Source organism: Rhinolophus sinicus, linkage group LG05 (genome assembly GCF_036562045.2).
Source record: "Rhinolophus sinicus isolate RSC01 linkage group LG05, ASM3656204v1, whole genome shotgun sequence".
Classification (NCBI taxonomy): Eukaryota; Metazoa; Chordata; class Mammalia; order Chiroptera; family Rhinolophidae; genus Rhinolophus; species Rhinolophus sinicus.
The window spans coordinates 2,835,429-2,854,588 of record NC_133755.1 but is presented as its reverse complement, the minus strand read 5'-3'; the positions used below and the strand labels follow the sequence as shown (position 1 = coordinate 2,854,588).

Below are 19,160 nucleotides of genomic sequence, written 5' to 3'. Positions count from 1 at the left end.
TCCCCAAACCATGGGATTCCATCTTTAGATGAGGGGCACGCATTCTCCCTCATTTTTCTGCTTCCCCATTTCTATCTTCTAGGTTTTCCTTTTATTTTTGGTACCTCATTTCAGCTTATAATGGCTACTCCAGCCCTGATTCCCTTATGATCTCTCACCTCAACCCCTGCAGACAGCTAGGCTAATCCGTGTGTTTCTCAGCCCAAATCTGGGAGGGAGGAGTCTGGTTATTATTTCAGACCAAATGAGTTCCTGGTTACAACCACACCTATCACCAGTGAACTACCCCTTATTTGGTGGCCATCTGGCCCAATTAGCCCCAGTCATGGGGCACTGGGCAGAATGTGGGCATTTAGTCCAGCTGCTAATGGGAATATGTACAATACTATAAACCAGGACATGGAGAGCAGCAATTGATTGGCACCTACGGTATGTACACTCAAGCTAAATGCACATTGGTAACCATCATATAAAGAGAAATCTAAAGGGTCGATCTTATCTCTGCTACTTTTTTTTCATATTTACTAATGCGCTGCTGATTAAGATTAGACTAAGGTTCATTTGACCACAGATGACAAAAGGTAAAGTCACAGTGAGTTGTTGGGCTCCGGCCTCCTCCCCTCCCACTATTTTCAAAATATCAGAAGGAATCCTATTTTTAATGAAGTCATTTGTGCTTCAACCAATGTCAAAATCAGGATTCAGTTATTTCAAATTCATATGTCATAAAATCATTTACTTTCACGTAGAACCAGTGTATCCTCTGACAAGAATATCATCATCTATATTTGGGTCAAAATCTCCTGCCCAGGTATCGTTTTTATGGCACTTTATAGATCATTCATCATGGGAGTAAAGGTATACCACCTCTTCCTTTCCCTTCCAAATTTACTGGGAGAATAGCTAAGTCAAAGTTTTCACATTTTATATGTTTTCTTAAAAATCCTGCTAGGGACATTTTAAGAAATTGAACTACTGAATTTAAAATAATTTCTATTAAAAATAAATAAATAAATAAATAAAAACCCACACCAATGAAATTCAAATAGTATAATAGATAGTAGCAGGAGTCCCAGTGAGGAATTTGAAACACATTCAGGCTCCTGCAGTGCTAATTGGAAGGAACTTTTTCTACTAGGTGAAACTTCTATAGGGTTTACTTTTGTTTCCTTCAAAATATAAGAAAATAAAACTATACACAGGTGAAAGACATCCTAAAATTCATGAAGTTAAAACATTGAAAATATATTGATTAGACAGAGTTGCCACAGATAGGTCTGAAATTTGTTCTTTGGTTAGTAGTGAAAATTGAGATAACTAAGAACCTACGTGGTTGTGTTAGTTGCGCACTTTGAAATTTGTTACAATACAACACAAACGTTTCTACAAAACCAAATTTAATATACAACAAACACTCACCATGTAAACACATGTTTAAAAAAAATCTGGTAATTCCAAGGGTCACTTACAGGCTTCCATAAAAGCATTTCATATCAAGAATCTCAATACAGAATGATTTCTATGTCAAAATACATTTACACCGTAAATTGTTTATAGAAAAAAAAAAAGACAGAGAAATGGAGTTTGCTGGCATTGAATTCAATAGCAGCAACTGCCCGATATTTTTCCTTCATTTCCTACTTCAAACATTTCTGACATACCATGATAATCTACCCCTCTATACTTTGTCTATGCTTTTATTTACTCAATTGGCCAGTTAAAAAATCTCGAGACATTACTATCATGCTTATTCCAATTGTCAGCAGCTCAAACCTGCCTGAAGCATTCCCATGGGACCTACTCCTCTTCCCATCTGACACCCAGCACTTTTTAAGCCTGCCCATGACATCAGTTCTGAGGACAACATTTTAGGAATTGAACAGTAGTTATCAAATGCAAAACTGGGGGAAAAAGTCACATAAAAACCACAAGCGCAGATCGATCACACAATTTTATTAGAGTCTTTTGAACAAATGTATTCCTCTGTGAAAAACTCTTGCAAAAGAGACATTGGGGTATACTATTTTCAACCCTGAGCAATAACACTGCATACCAAGGAGGGTGGGTCAAGAAGCTGGTTCCATTGAAGCACAAGCACGAGCCACTGATATTCTCTATGTGATCAGGTTTTTACAAAAAAATACATAGTTTTCAATAAATAATGCTTAATTTTACAACTTTGATACAGCAATGTCATACACTGTTTCAACACACTAAACTCTGCATGCTAGATAGTCTACGAGAAGACGAAACTTGGCCATGCATTTTCTGTTTCCCTAGTGCTATCACACTCCGTCCTCCAGCGCACGGCCCAGGGAGCTCTCCCCTCTCTCTGTTTCACAGCATTAGGGCGTGCGCTGGCATGCAAACTCTAAAAAGGTCCCCCCCACAAACCACTCAAACTTCTAAACAAAAGAGTTTTTCGGCTTCTCTGCTCCCAAACCTGGAGTGGCTATGAAAGTAAGGTTCACGTGGCCTCGGAAAATACAGACTTGTTGTTGACAGGGTCATGCTGAGAACTGCTCTATAGCAGTTTTGGTGGCCATCACGAAGCATTGTGAGATGCCATAACCACTAGGAGTCCCAAACTGGAAAAGTGGGCCTCCGTTTTAAAACAGTCCATTCAAAAAAAGGTGTCACAGAACAAATGCAAAAGACTCTTAAACCCACAACATATGTACAAGAGTAAAAGTTGACACGATGGGAAATTAATGGTAATGGCATATAACTTTTCTCCCTATGTATGTAATTCAACGGATGGGGCATCGTGTTTTTCAACGTAAGCTAGATGAAGCAAAATGTGTTAGAGGGCCCTTGGTCTGTATCTGTTTGATCAAAATTCTTTCTATGGTATATTATTATTTCCAGTTGCTGTTTTTTTGCTTTTTGAAGAAGGAATGTAGTACATCTAATAAAAGCACGTAAGCATCAAAGTCACTTCAAGGACCCTAGGCTCAATGCTTTTGAAGCATTTTCAAACTATTTTGTCATATTGCTTTATTTTGACATTTTCACAACAGAGAAAATCCAAGTCAACGTGACTACAGAAAAGAAGTTTGATCAAACAATGAGAAAGGAGCCTCCTTGCACATCCAGGGTGTTTCCATGGTTCTTAAGAAACCACAGCTCAACTCGATCCTATTGCTTTTAGTGGTTTGTTTCCTCTACAGAGAAGTGATGTGTTTGCAGCCGCAGGCAACCCGAAGTTCCCAAGTCATTGAACACAGTCCTATCTGTGCACTGGCAGAGGTATTGAATCTTTGAAGAGTATCTCTACCCAATAAAATTATTACTTTTATACACGGAACATTATGAACTTATGTTTCCCTTTGTAAGCCATTTTATACTTTCTGCACTTTTGTGCTTTTATTGAGTATAAAAATAGGTCTCCTTTAAAATTCTGTTTAAGTTCACTAAAAAACTACTTGTTTGTGAAATTCTCTTATAAACTCACTGCATCCACATGTAATAGGTAAAACTAATTAGGCAGCTCATTGAGATAGGTAGTGTTAAAAAAAATAACTACAATGAAAAGAAAAAACAAATGAAGATATGGAAGGATGCAAGAAAAAAGCCAGTAGTAGCAAAGTACAACGGAAGAGAGCTGAATTTAATAAATTTTGTTTCATCTTTATTGTGATGGAAAACATGGACTCCACTGAAAGGGGCAAAAGAAGCTGAGTGCATATCAAAGAGCAGAATTTGCCAGATCAAATAAAAAGGGGATATGGTAGAATCAAATAAATGAACAGTGAGAAAGAACAGATAATTAAAATAAGCCCAATCTCTGAAAAGCAAGTGCGAGTCATTCCATGGAGACGGTTACTTTGGGAACTCGGAAATTCCTGTGTTGGGATACATACTAAGGCTCAGTCTTGGTTTCCTCCCGGGCCTAGGCTATACAAAGGGTACTTGAAACTGACATTCCTAATGGAAAGTTTATAAAATTTGGCCCTTAGAATAACTGAGAAATATCCTGAAAAGATCTTCCCTGAAACTGTAATAAAGAAAGTTTCTTATCTACTGATAAAATTGACAACTCAGTAAACTATTTTTGCTGGTCATCCTACATAAGAAAAAAGCACAAATATAGTTGCCTCAGAAATCTGTTAAAAGCAGGGGACCACACAGTAAAAGAGTATAAAGATTCTATAAATGGGAGAGTCCAAGAAAAACCTCTCTCCAAAATGTCCACAAGGATACATATGCCCATTAGAAGAAAAAGTAAGAATATACATATCATTAATTATATCAGAGAATAAAAAAGTTAAGATTGATATATATATTTATATTGAATGACTACTTTTAAAATAGAGCAACTTATTTGCTTTATTTCTCAGATTCCATGGGCAAGTCACTTAAATTCTGAAGTGAAAAACACGTGTACATTTCTTATACTGTACCACTATCAAATGATTATGGTTTCAACTCCCAGAGAAGAGAAAAACAAGTCTTGCCTTCTGAGTCTTTTTGTAAAAACAAAAACAAAAACCTAAATCATCCTGACTGCTATGTGCATGCATATTTAAATCACTTTCCCTTGATTAATTAACATTTAAAAAGAAACACCTTCTGCCCATAGTTTGTAATTTTTTTTCTAGCTAAAAGATAATCATTCTACAAATAATTTGCCCTGTGAATGTAGTCATTCATAACATACATAATATTTGCAAAGCAGTTTAAATACACTGCCTTTCATTAGCATTGTTTTAATAAAAGGGATGCATATCAGAGTGTAAGAACTGGAAGATTATTTCCACAGTTTAAAGAATTAATAAGAGAATGCTGGTTCAAGTTCTTAAAGATGGAAATCTTACCAAAATGCTAGCATCAGAGTCTGTGAACGTTAGAAACAGCAGGACACCCAATGGCGAGGCTGCAGTGCACTCAGCCCCCACCCCCACCCCCATGTTACCATTTTAAGATATTCTGTCAATGCTTAAAAATAAGACTTACTTAAGAGACTAAAAAAAATGCAATTAAACTTTTATTGAAGACTATCCAGTGGCAAGAATACCATGTGTATTATACTATGTTTTAGACATTCATAAAGAATTCATTAAGACTGATTTTCACAATGCATTCATCAAAACAGCCTTAAATATTGTTAAAAGCGCATTCAAGCGCCTGTCCTGAGTTCTAACAGGTTTTTAATTTAGATCGCTGACAATCTATTTTTCTCTTTTACTATCAAGAAATTAGGCTACATAACTTTTTAAAAAATCAAGACTATTTGTTTCCATTCTGAGGCCAAATTACATGATACTAATTTACTCAAAGTTCCTACCTCACCACAGAAAATGTCCAAGATTCCTCTATGATTAAAACATAAAACACATGCAAAGTTTTCAGATTTTCAAAATACATAGACTCAGTCTTATCAATGGGTTCGTGTTTTCAACCAGATTTAGAACTGCAGCAGAGGGCAGCCACGTAAAATCACCAGCACAGAGATTCGTCAATTGTAAACCGCTGGTTCAATTATTCGTGGCTAAATAAATGTCCGACCAATGACTACATTAGTCTATTATTTGGAGAAAAAAAAAAGTAAACAATTGCAGAAATCCAGTTCTATATTGAGAACCTTATTAACACCATCAGCCCTTTCTTTTCCCACGTGTATTACTGAAATCTGATGGTTCATCGAAAGGAAGAAGCCACAGAAATCTGTCCATCTGCAGCAAAAGCCTGCTGGCTTCGCATCCCGGGGTGGGGGTGGGGGCGGAGGCTGGCGGGGAGCCGGAGGAGGCTGCGGGAGGCCGGAGCTCGGAGCGCCGCGGCAGGACAGGCAAAGGCAAGTGGGCGGGGAGGCGAGGGTGCGAGGGCCCCTGCGGCCTAGCAGTTCCTGGCAGTGTGAGGACGCTTCCTTTTGGTCTCACCAAATCTCAGTAAAAATGGAGACCAGACCTTGGTAAATCGTTTCAGTAGGTTAAAAAAAGAGTCGTGGTGATTTGCACCGACTGCACAAAACCTCCCCATTGCAGGCGCTACAGCTCGGAGAGGTTGAGCCCGTGGCCTCCCCGCCTCCCTTGGCGCGGCCCCGAAGAGGGGCGGAAGGCACCGAGTGGGGCCGGAACCAGGGCCTGCCGCGACGGCTCGAAGACGCAGGCCAGGGCTGGGAAGATGCGCGTAGGGGAGAAGAGGGTGGACTGCGCAGGCAACCGGTCCCCAGAGAGCGGGGAGCGCGCGCAGGACGGGGTCGCGCCCGCGCCGCCTCCCGAGCCCCGAGAAGGCAGTAGTAGAACAACCAAGAAACCGAGCCACCTCCGAGGCTGCCCTCGGGGAGACAGGTTCCCGGGCGGCTCACGAGCCGGCGCGCGCCAGAGCGCCGGGATACAGCGCAGGATACGCCGCGGCCTCCCCGCGGGGTTTGCTTTCTGCCTCTCGCCCCACAGCCCGGCGACTCCCCTTCCCACCCGGTGGGCCTCGGGGCACCATCGCGGGTGTCCCCGCCTGCCTCCAGGGCCAGAGGCGGGGTGCGCCAAGGCGCACACGGTGGCCGGGCTCTGCCCCTTGGGTACCGGGCCGCCACCCTGGCGCCCTCGGTCCCCCCACCCTCTCACCGGCGGCTCGGCCTGTACGGATGCCTTGGAGGCCGCGGGTCCAGATCGCGGCGGCCCTGCCTTCCTTCCCCAGCCTCCCGCTTGCTCGTAGCCTCCGTCCCACAGCGCCCCGCCGGGCTGGAGCCTTTCTCCATCCCCACCGCGGTACCAGCTCTCCGGCCCGGGATACCGGTTAAGAGACGGACACCGACAACCTTTCCCCTGCCCTCGTCACTACTCGAGGTCAAGAACTGGGGCCGCGCTCCCCGCCAGCATCTACCACAGCGCACACGCGGAGATGCAGCGTCCAAAAAAAAAAATTCAAAACGGTAAACGGTTGCTCCCACCCTCAAAGTGAGAGCGGCAGGGATCCGAGCGCCCCCAGCCCAAGGGCGCGTCACCACCACACGCAGCCCTGCGCAGAGAAAGCACACCCCTGGCGAGCGCAGGGCACTGACTGCGCGCTGGCACCCGGTCCTCACCGAATCTCCCTTCCCAGCCAGCTCCCCAGCCTTTCCGCGCAGCCCGCCCGTCAGGATGGGTGGGGAGAGAGCGGGAGTGGAGGAGGAGGTGAGGAAGGAAGTGGGGGGTGGGGAGAAGCAAAGAGGCAGAAAGAATCTTCCTCCGGTTTTTAATAACTAGTCATTGAAGAAGAATCGGCCTGCCAATTGAGCACTTTTCAGCCTGACCCCTCTAAATGTGGACTTCTCTTCCGCCACTCCCACCGCGCACACAACAGCCTCGTCACTGAATGCGCTGCGACCACAGGCTTCCAGTTTGACTTTCATAGAGACTATTGGCGATGCGAGTTTCTATCAGTTCCAGCTGATTTATTAAAATTGTCAAGATACAGACTTCCAGCACAAAAAAAAAAAAAACAAAAAAAAAAAAACAAAAAAAAAACAGGCAATGATGTCGACAGTGCATTGAGTCTGCTTTGCCACCATTTGCTACAAAATATGCAGATGGTCTGTACTTTATTTAGATTATATTGCACAAAATGAGAAACTTTTTAAACTATGTGCCTTTTTTTTTTTTGCTAAAAATCGAGAATCCAGTTTTAAACCTTCCATCTGGGGCCCCATCCACATATCACAGCGTATGAGATACATAGTCCTACTATATAGTACAGTACATATACAGTCTTTAAACTAAGATAACAGCTCTGAGGTCTATATCACCATTTTCAATAAATCTTTACCTACAAATATTGAACAAATCTCTACTATAGCTGTACAAAAAAAAGTTTGCTTTTTTTCTTTAAACCACAAGGCCTTTAGATGCAAGGATTATTTTTAAATTTTAATCCTTTTTAAACCAGGACATAACGTACCAACATACTTGCATGCTAAAAAAACAGAGGAAAAAAAGAAATCGAAAGGGAAGAAGTGCCTGAAAGTCTTACTGGAAAAACACAGCAAGAATGTTCCCTTTTCACTGTACAAAAATACGCCTGAAAATATATTAATTTTTAAAAAAGACTGAGGTCTGTTATGTATCAAAAATGTTTCAATACCTTTTGTACTGAGGTCTAGGCTGTCTGGTATTCAATCAAGGAGGTATAAGGGAACAAGTTACAAAAAAAAAGTTGGCAAGTAGAAATCACATTTGTAAAACCATAAACAATTTGATCTGAAAAGTAAACTCTGATCTTAAATCAGTTCACAGTTTTTTTTTGTAAGCGTTTGTACAGTCTGCATTTTTTCAAGCTCCCTGCAGTTTTGTTAAGAATCGGATGCATAGAAGACATCAGTTTTCTCCCTCCAAAAAAATAAAATTAAATTAAAAAGTTGCAATGGTCCCTTTTTTTGTTTTTGTGTTTGTTTAAAAAAAAAACCAGTTCTTTAAGATCTCTTAAGGAAAAAAAAAAAAAAGTCTCCAACCAACTCCCTAGCGTAACAGTTGTGCTGCCAAAAGGGTCCTCTGCAGACGTCTTCCAGACTTCAAAGACCGACAAGCTTCAAACCGCGTCTTCCGGAGCGGGTCCTCCCTCCCCTCCCCCGCCCCTCCGCCTTTGTTGCCAATCACGAATTTCAGGAAAAAGAAATAATTACAAAAACACATTTTGGGGGTAAGGGGAATCACAACTCCAGACTAGGTATGCAACTACCTTGAGACACGATAAAGGAAGGGGGAGGAGGGGGACAAAAAAATAAAAAGGACAGGAAAAATGTTTTAAAACTACTCATTTCACTTTAACTCCACCAAAAATTTCAACCTCTTTTCCAATTTCTTTGTGTCACCACATCACATCAGCATCTTCTCTCCCCTCCACCCCACCACCACCACCACCACCAACCACCACCACCAGCACCGCCACCACCGACACCACCAGCACCACCACGACTTCCTCCCAAGGACCCCTGCGCTGCACCCGCCGAAGGAGCGAGCAGCGGGGCGCCGCTCTCAATACGTGAACACCAGGTCGGAGAAGTTCGCCTCCAGCCAGTCCCCCGCGATCATCTCGCTGAGCTCGGGCGTGCAGTAGTCGGGGAACTCGAAGTGGGAGCCCAGGCTGCCCTCGCTGAACGAATCCAAATCCTTATCCACCAGAGACAGGGACAGGTTCCCGGCCGCCGCGCCGCCCCCCAGCTGCTGCTCGCTGGCGCTGTGCGCGCTTTGGGAGAAATTCAAGCTCAGGTCGAACATCAGGTCGTCGGCGTCCTCGCCGCCGCTGCCGCTGCCGCCGCTGCTGCTGGACGAGGACGAGGAGGTGGAGACGGAGCGCGAGGACGCGGGCGACAGCGCGGGCTGCGCCAGCGGCGGCGGGTGCTGCTTGGTGATGTTCTTGAAGCTGTAGTAGAGGCGGCTGCCGCCCCCCGCGCCCGCGGCCGCGCTCGCGCGCACCTCGTCGTACAGGCTCGCGCCCTCGGGGGACTCGGCCGAGCTGCTGAGCGTCGGGCTGGCGGGCACTTTGGCGACGTTGTAGCGTCTCAGCAGCTGCGGCGCCTGCTGCCCGGGCGGCTGCGGGAGCTGCGGGTGCGGCGTCTCCTCGTCGTCCTCGTCCGCCTCCTGCTTGATGCGCAGCTGCAGCTCGTCGTCGTCGTCGTCGTCGTCGTCGTCCTCGTCCAGGAACACGCACTTGACCGTCTTGCCCGCGCCGCCGCCGGCCGCGCCGCTCACGCGCAGGCTGCCGAGCACGTAGTCGTCGGCCGCGCCGCCGTAGTCCCCGGGCTGCGCCGCCCGGCCCGCGCCCGCGCCCGCGCCCGCCTTGGCGCCGCCGGCCGCGGGGGCCGCGGGGGCCTTGAGCTTGCCGCACTTCTTGCCGGAGCCCTTGGCGGCCTTGGCGCCGCCCGCCGCGCTCTTCTCGGGGCTCTGGCTGGCGCTGGGCTTGGCCGCGGGGTCCATTTTGGGCTTTTTCCGGGGTCGGTACTTGTAGTCGGGGTAGTCGGCCATGTGCTTGAGCCGCAGCCGCTCGGCCTCGCGGATGAACGGGATCTTCTCGCTGTCCTTCAGCATTTTCCAGCGCTTGCCCAGCCTCTTGGAGATCTCGGCGTTGTGCATGTCGGGAGACTGCTCCATGATCTTCCGGCGCTCGATCTTGGACCACACCATGAACGCGTTCATCGGCCGCTTGATGTGGCCCGACGCCGTCTTGCACCAGTCCGGGTCGCTCTCGTCCAGGGCCACCGGGCTGCAAGCCATGAATTCGCCCTCCTCCGTGTCCAGCGCCTCCCGGGGCAGGTTGCTCTCCGCTTCCGAGCTTTCCGCCTGCTGCACCATGATCCGCTGCAGGGCTGGGCGCTCCAACCCGGGCCGCTCGGTCTCGTGCGGAGGTCCCCCTCCCCCTCTCGCCCCTCCACCTTCCCGGGCAAGTTGCAAAGTCCTCGGTACCCCGCGGCCGCGGCTCCCCCCCTCCCCCCGCCCCCCCTTCCAGGCTGCACACAGCGGCTGCGAGGGCTTTGGCGGCGACGGCCGCCCGCGCGCGGGGGGCTGCGGCCGCGACGGGAGAGGCAGCGGCGGTGGTGGTCGAGGCAGCCCGGGACCCTTCTTCTCTCCCGCTCGCGGCTCCCGCTGCACGCGCCGGACCCCGAGCACTCCCAGGCGCGCGCGCTCCTTCTGCAAAAAGTTGAGGGCTCTCTCCCAACTAGTTATCAGGGTGTCATATGGGTGACATCACTCCCCGCGCCAGCCAATGGCTGGGCCCGGGCTCCGCCCATCTCCCTTTATTAATTCTGAGACCCCGCCCCCTCCCCCGCCCTCCGGGCTGCTTTGCAAAGATGGGGGTGGGGGACAGGAGGCTTGTCTAGAAATATGTTATTTTTAAAAAATCCGCGTGTGTGCACAGATGCATCTCTCCCCGGGATGCTGGGGGGCCGCGCGCGATACCGCGGCGAGTGGGCGCGCCCGGGCTAATAGGGCTAGTCCGAGCGCCCGCGCGAACCGATGACCGGGTCCCGGGAGAGGCCCGGTGCCCCTTTGTGCCCGGTCCCCGAGAGGCCCGTCGGTGTGAGCAGATGGGGCGCGTCCCTCCCCGCGTGCACACACGCGGGCTCGCGCACAGCCTGAGATGGCGGATGCAGCCCGACCCGCCCCCGGGTGGGCGAAGCTGCTCTACCCCACCGCGCGCCCCCGGCCGAGCCCGCCAGAGTGCCCGCTGCGTCGCCGACCGACGGAAGGTGGCGCTTTAACACAACACCTTCTTGGGCACGTGGACTCTTTTATTCTTTTCCCTTACTCTCTTTCTCTAAAGCAAAGAAATCCATTTAACGCCCTAGAGATTTGAATGCTCTCTCCCCCATTTGCATTTTTCTGTTTTATTCTTTTTCTCCATGTGTTTCCCCTCCTCCGTGGGCTTTGGGGACGCCGTGGTGCGAGTTTGACTGCGCCCGGCTCCGCGCGCTAGATTTCGCGCGCCGCGCCCCAGGCGGAGGCCGGAGTAACGGTCAGTGGGGTTTGGCTGGGGCCGGGTCCTCGCGTTCAATGTGGCCATTTCCGAAGCTGCTCTGAGCCAGGTCCAGGGGCTGACGAGCTTCAGCACAGCCCCGCCGCGGCGTCACCTGTCCCCCTCTCTCAGCCCTCTCCCAAGTCCCCTCCCGCCAGCTCCCTCTCTCGCTCCCGGTGCTCCTCTTCTTCCTGGTCCCCTCCCCCCTCACAGTCACCAGCGCCCTTCCGAGCAGCCTCCTCCTGACACCTAGCAAGGAGCCAGGACATTCTGGGTCATTCTCCTTTCAGGTAAACAACAGATCACAGAGAAACCCAGGTGCACCCCAAGTTTCTAGTCGAAATATTTCCTCTGTCTGTGAAAAGGTGGGAGGGACTGCTCTTGGCACGTCGACGCAGGGAGCAGGCTACATTATGTGAAGCAGCCTCAGGACCCGGCGATCTCGCTGTGCCACTTCCAAACCCCTTTTTCTTTGTGTCTTTATTTAGTCCCTGTTACCCATCTCCGGTTATTCTGGGGGCAATTAAAAGAAAACCGCCGCGTCCTACTCTTTGTCTGTCGTCATCCGTGTCTTCACACCCGCCAGCACTGGGGAGCTGGCAACTTTGAATAGTTCCTAAGATACTGCCCAGAATATTTTACAAGTCAGCAGCAAAGACTAAGAAAATGACCCAAAGCCACTTCCTTTCAGGTGCCCTCCTCCTCGCAAATTGTACTGCATTACCTAAGCATTGTATCCCCACCCCCCAAACTTTAATAACACAACGGTACCATGTTTTCACAGAACATTATTTGAAAAAAAAAAAGACCGCTTCACTACCCTCCCCCCCTCCCCCATATTCTTCCTAAAGAAAAACACTGTATCCAATACTTGCAATCTTCAGGCCAATAATTCTGGCAATTTATATTTTTAGGGCTATCGGAACCGAATTTACAGTCATTTATACAGGCGACCTGAAGTCAAGCTATAATAAAGCCCAAGGCAGGGTGTGAAGATTCATCGTCACTCCCCCAAAGCCAGCACTGCATCTTGTTTTTCTCTCGCTTCACACATTTTCCAGCTATTGGGGACACCATGGAGGGTAGAGCGGAGAGAATGGTGAATTTGCACCCCTTTTCCCCAACACATGACAGATCCACACTCTAGAGGGCCGGGAATAATTTAGCTGAGTTGCGTTATTTTCATGCAAACTCTGGGCACAGAGCTTTTTAGACTGAGAAAATGTGCGTTTGAAAATCGTTGGCAAATCCAATATATATCTGCCTTCTACGCTCTATAGCAAAGATTATTTTCTGGTGAGAATTATATGAGCATAGTAGGACTGAAAAATAATCAATTTTATTCTCATAGTGCTCTGATCTTCATAGAGAAAATGTAATTTAAAATTTAGTCTTTCAAATAAGAAACATAAAAGAAAGATGGATCATTTGTTTGAGAAGATAAAGCCAGAGGGGTGGGGGGTGGGGTAGTCTTAGTGTGAGAATCAGACAGAGGAAGTGATGTGACTGTGTCTTTCAATAAACACTCTGCAGAGACTGGAGGTGGTAAAGCAGGCGCAGGGCTTGCACAGGAATTTCCAGAGCCACCTTCCACTGCTAGACTGTAGACAAGGTAACACAATTTGCAGGCAGGATTACCTAGATTGCTGTTGTGTAACATGGATCCACCCAACAATTTAATGTTACTGAATTTAGTGAGGGCTTCCAGTGAGGAAAGGAAAAGAGAACTAAATAACTCATCCGTGTACTTTTTTTCTTTTTTGCTTGTTAAGGGAAAATTTGAACATCAGTATAACGTTTTTGAAAGAGAAATGGGAACACGTTTCAGACCTGCATGTTTCTTGCAGGAAGAGTACTTACTCATGAAAAACAGATGTTTGCACCATCAGCAGTAAGCAACTATTGAAAGGCCTTTTAAGCTAACAAACAGAAAAAGTGGCCTTCTCTAATGACATACCTCTTGAATGTCCAATTTGGTAAAGTGGACATTTATCTTATTTTTTAAACCACTGACTATTTCAGGATTAAGCCCATCAGTCATCTTTTTATAGCCAATATACACTTCATTTTTGTGTGTATATCTATCAATGCACTTATTTTATAAGCAACATGAGCAATTTTCCCACTAACAGTAAACATTGTTGGATACATAATTAATGTTCAGAGTCTTAAGATTTACATTTGATTAGAGCCACAAATGACTATTTTATGGTTATTGCTATTATTATCTTTTTACAATTGCATCTTTACCAAAAACCTTCATTTATAACGACTATTATATAAAGGGGTAAGATATTCTACAAAATCTCAAAATTATGATAATGCAATCAGGACAAATATGAAATGTTCCCTTTTCCTCTGAAGAAGAAACAATTTGCTAAGCAAATAATACACTGAAAATATCACTGGGTAAATATCTCACTCATTGACTCGGACATGCCCTCTTTACAAGTGTTCTGAGGATGCTGAAAGGATGCCACACAGGAGGACTCTTTTCTTCTCTCTAAACCCACTCTCCCAAATGCATCCCTCTGTCCTTCCACATCCAGCTGTATCTTCACATCTCTGCCTCAGAACTGAGTCCTGAATCTGGATCTGAGTATCTTCTGTCTACAGAGCAGTCCCCCATGGATGGCCCTCAGAAGTGGTAATGGGTATAGGTTGGCTCACCCTAGCACAGACACACACAGACACACACTCACACTCACCCTAGGCTTCACTGCTGAGCTGCAGTTTGTGTATATCCTAACCTGGCAAAACTTACCACTGAATACATGTCGATGAAAATAGAAACGTGGGCACCATCTCAGAATGGTTACCTCACACACATACTGAAACACTAAAGTCTTCATAAGGTGAATACATTTGTATCAGAGTCCCGCAAGGCCTGTATGATTGGCTGCTGCCTAAGTCTAAATGTCATTTTGTCCCATTCTTCTCACCATGCCTCAAAGCTTTTGCATTTTATTCTGTCCACCTAGAACTTGCTTTTCACCTGGGCTTTGCACCCTGAGCTCCTTCACAGCATTCAGACCTCAGGTGCCAGATACCCAGGTGCCTCTTGAGCACCTGCTGCCCCGCCCCCCAGCACGCGATGCCAGTCACTGTCAGCTTGGCTCCTCAGGACACCTTTCAGTAGCTACAGTCATCTTGTTGGCATTCTCACTCATTTATTCTCTGAATCACCAGCTCAAGGCGAGCTCCATGAAAGCACACACGGTGGGCCAAACAGCATGGGGCAGGGACTCTGAAACTTAGAAAACACAATTTTACATCCATCGTGACCTAGTGCCTGCAGTACAGACATGCAAAGCAGAAACTAAAGTGTCACAAATCAATAGCTCTCCTTATTAAGTGCAAGTCAGGCTATTTTTCTATTTCATTTCATTAAACAATGTTGGTAAAACCCACTGAATTGACCTATTAATGAGATGCTATTGAAGTTGGAGAAACTCTGGCTTAGGTGTCCAGAGCTAAGTCTCTGGAGTACTCTGCCTGGGATTGAAAATTCTGGTTCCAGTTTCTTGTGTTTCTCCCTCCCTACCTTCCTTCCTCTGTGTGTGTGTGTGTGTGTGTGTGTGTGTGTGTGTGTGTGTGTGTGTGATCAGGTAGCCCTTGACTTTTATTTAATAATAAAGACAAATTCCACAAACCTGCCTCCTCCAAAATTCAGGTCTTGTCTTTTTTTCATTATGCTTATGAGCTATGTGTTCATTTTTTTAAAAAATAGACTTTATTTTTTAGAGTCGTTTTATATTCACAGCAAAATTGAATGGAAAGAACAGAGAATTCCCATATCTCCCCTGTCCTCAGACACTCACAGCCCTCCCCTCCGCCACTGCCCACCCCCACCAGAGGGCACCTGTATTCCAACTGAGGAACTTATATTGACACATCATTATCACCCCAAAGTCCACAGTTGACATTAGGGTTCAGTCCTGGTGTTGCACATTCTATGGGATCTGACACATGTACAGTGATATGTGCCCACCATTACAGCTTCATACAGGTAGTTTCACGACCCTAAAATCTTCTGTGCCCCCTCCTTCACTACCCAACCCCTGCCAACCACTGATCTTTTCAGTCTCCATAGTTTCGCCTTTTCCAGGTCATATAATTGGAATCATACGCCATGTAGCCTTTTCAGACTGCCTTCTTTCACTTAGGAATATGCATTTAAATTCCCCCATGTCTTTCCATGGCCTGAGAGCTCATGTCCTTGTAGCACTGAATACTGCTCCTTGTCTGCACAGACCACAGTTTATCTGTCACCTACTTGGGGCACCTTGGTGGCTCTAGCTGTGACAATTAGGAATCGAGCTGCTATAAACATCCATGTGCGGGTTTCTGTGTGGACGTGAGGTTTCAGTTTCTTGGGATAAATACTAAGGAGTGTGATTGCTGGATCGAATGGTAAGAGTTCGTTAAGTTCCTGCTGCTCCACTTTCTCACCAGCATTTGGTGTTGTCCTGTTGTGAATTGTGGCCATTCTAATACGTGTGTTGCGGTATCTCATTTTAATTGGCATCTCCCTGATGACGTATGATAGGGAACATCATTTCATGTGCTTAATTGCCATCTGTGTATCTTTGGTGAGGTGTCTGTTCAGGTCTTGTGCCCATTTTTAAATCAGATTATTACTTATCTTTATTGTTGAGTTTTAAGAGTTCTCTGCGTATTTCAAATGACAGTTCTTTTCCAGCTGTGTCTTTTGCAGGTACTGTCCTCAGTCTGTGGCTTTTCTTCTCATTCACTTGGCAGTGTCTTTTAAGCTAGTTGCTTAACCGTCCCTTGCCTCAGTTTTCTCATTTATAAAATGGGATAATAGTGACTACCTCTTAAAATTGTTATGATGATTGAAAACATATCAAGTTCTTAGAACGTTGCCTGTACATTGCAACATGTCCACAAATGGTATTAGTGTTATTATTTTAATCTTCCTTTTTCCAGTGCCTAAACACTTGGCACACAGTAGCTGGTCTATAAATGTTGACTGGGTGAGTGAATTTTCACATTCACCCACACACCTGGTCAGCTTAGTCGGGTTTCCCCCCTAAACGCCTCCTGAATCCACCCCTTCCTGCCGTTTCCACCAGCACTGTGTGCACACAGCTTCTCCCGAGTCCTCTACTGGAGTTTTATCAGCAGACACCCCACCAGTCACCCCATGCCCACACTGCAACCAGACTCTTCATTCCAACACACGGCTGGGACGCTAGCACTCCCAACTTCACGTTCAGTGAAGCCCTTCACCCTTGAACAAAACCCACTCTCCTTTGCAATGCAAGCAAAGCATGACTTCTTTCCTTCTGCCTCTCTAGCGTTCTCTTCACAATTAACAAACACAGAGACGAGCATAGTGCAGTGGCTTTCACCCTTATTTTGACCATGACACATGAAACACATTTTTACACCATGATGCTGAACACACACTCTACACAAATAAGCCTGACTAGCTACAGGATGGAGGTGCGTGGTTCCAAACAAAGCTGTTTCTTTCTCATGGCCACTCTGGTCCTTTCAACCAGGCATCTGCTGGAACTGGATTTTTTTTGCAATTTAACAAATCTTGTTTTCATTAAACCTTATTTTTCATATGAATTCAACTTCAACTTTCTTTTTTAACCTGCTCTGGAAAAGGCATTTGACTGGGCACCCCAGGGATTTTTTAAAAATAAATAAAGTAAATAACTGTTTCCTAAAAATACATACTTTAATGTTAACTAAGCTGCTGTGTCACACAGCGCTCTGGGTTTCCAACTGCCCCGTGGATTGTTCCAGAAAAGGAAGGACAGAGCCTCAGGGTGGGGTGGGGGTGTGGCTCACACATTATGTTAATCTTTTACCATCTGAACAAAAGAGAGGGACAAAGTGACAGAGATGCCGGGTGTGCGTTTCCTAGAGCTGGAGTCTGTGTGGAGAGAGAAAGGCCCACGGTCTGCCCTCCCCAGGCCTGAGAAGGCCATTCGTGGGCGACTACTCGTTTTGTGTCAGTATCGCTGTCTTACACACCAAAGAAGAGGGTATGTATGTTTTGGATGTTTGAGTATGCGTGTGTATGTGTGTGTGTTTATAGGAATGAAAATAAAAAAGGAATGGATAGGCATTTTTAAAAGTAAAATTTTTAAAACCACCAAATCTGATTTCTTTACACATGGTACTATCCAGGTTTGTGTGTCTCATTCTCTTCTTAGAGAAAACATCCATGCCCAGAGCTATGGATGTGTCATTGTTTTTCATGATGTCTCCCAAGGTTTGGGGACACTAGAGAGCTAGTGACTGTCTTGCAAAGGACTGTCCTATAGATGCCGGAACGTGGTTGGAACAGCTGCAGGAGGAAGGTGCCTACAGGCCGGCCTGACCAGGAAGGTGACATCACTGGTTATGTCAGATGCAGCATCTTTTCTTTCCCCTCTGGGTGGCATGGGGCAAAGCCCTGGCAATGACTCTTTCTGACTAAGCCACTGCAGCCTGTGCCGCATCACCCCTCCCAGCAGGAGTCCTGTAATCAAACTCAACTGAGCCTTTCCTTAACTGACTCCTGAACTGGCAGTCCTTTCCTTCTCTGGCCTTGCTGAATCTCTCTCTCTCTCTCTCTCTCTCTCTCTCTCTCTCTCTCTCTCTCTCTCTCTCTCTGCCCCCTTTCGAACTGTCTGTGTGTGTGTGCGTGTGTGTGTGTGTCTGTGTGTGTGTGTGTGTCTCCATCCTCTTTCTTTTTGTGTTCGGAATAACTAAGACCTTTTAAAATTTCTTTTTGCAGTGAAGCAATTATATAATTTGTGCTATTCCTATGATATAGACAGAGCTCTGTGAAGCACAAGTTATTATTAAATTCTAAATAATCATAACGTGAACAAGAAATAAAGTGAGACAAAACAAACCTATAGAGAGGCATGGGTTTTGCACCTTTTCTTGGGGGCGCGGGGGGGGGCAGTCCCTAACTCTGCCATCTACAGTTCCCATCAGAGGAGCTAGCTGTCAGTTTCTGTGGAAAAGTGAAATAAAAAGCAACCACTGGCAGGGGCAGAGGACAATGGATGGCAAGAGGACCCACGTGACTGCATATATCTGTGCAGGTTTACCTGTGCAGAGAGCAGAGTGAGAGGATTGCATTCTGGGTCAGGAAGACCTGGCTGTCACTGTCCTAACATTAATGAGCGGTGTGACCCTCAGACAGTGGATGACCATGTGGGGCCTTGGTTTGCTCCTTTGTATGTGGAAATTTCAGAGTGAATGTATTTTGCATGTGAAAGGAAGTGAGTTTTTAGGGGCCAGAGAATGAATCCTGATGGGTTGAATTGTCATGTTCACCCCAAATTCATATGTTGGTGCCCTAACCCCCAATTCCCCAGAATGTAACTATTTGGAGAGAGAGCAGATGACCAAGTAGAGATGAGGCTGCCAGGGTGGGTCCTAATCCCGTGTGCCTGGAGCTGTTAACACAAGACGCAGTTTGGAGACAGACCCACATGCACGGAGGGAAATGACGTGAGGAGACTCAGGGAGCAGATAAAAATGGTCCAGCCGAGGAGAGGGGCCTGAAACAGATCCCCCGTCACAACCCCAGCAGGAACCAGCCCTGCCGACACTGTGACCTCGGCCTTCTGGCCTCCAGACTGTGGGGGACACAGTGCTGTTGTTTAAACCTCCCGGTCTGTGGTACTTGGATACGTCAGCCCCAGTAATAAAGAGCGAGCGCAGAAAAACCATAGCGCCATCTTCTCTTACATATT

At 46.6% G+C, this 19,160-nt stretch overlaps 1 protein-coding gene across 1 annotated transcript; it reads right to left on the bottom strand.

The window, feature by feature from the left end:
* Positions 1-1,933: 1,933 nt before the first annotated feature.
* SOX11 (SRY-box transcription factor 11) lies at positions 1,934-10,401 on the bottom strand. The gene has a single exon (XM_074331651.1). The coding sequence runs from the start codon at positions 10,263-10,265 to the stop codon at positions 8,949-8,951; it is 1,317 nt and encodes a 438-aa protein (XP_074187752.1). The 5' UTR covers positions 10,266-10,401; the 3' UTR covers positions 1,934-8,948.
* Positions 10,402-19,160: the final 8,759 nt, after the last annotated feature.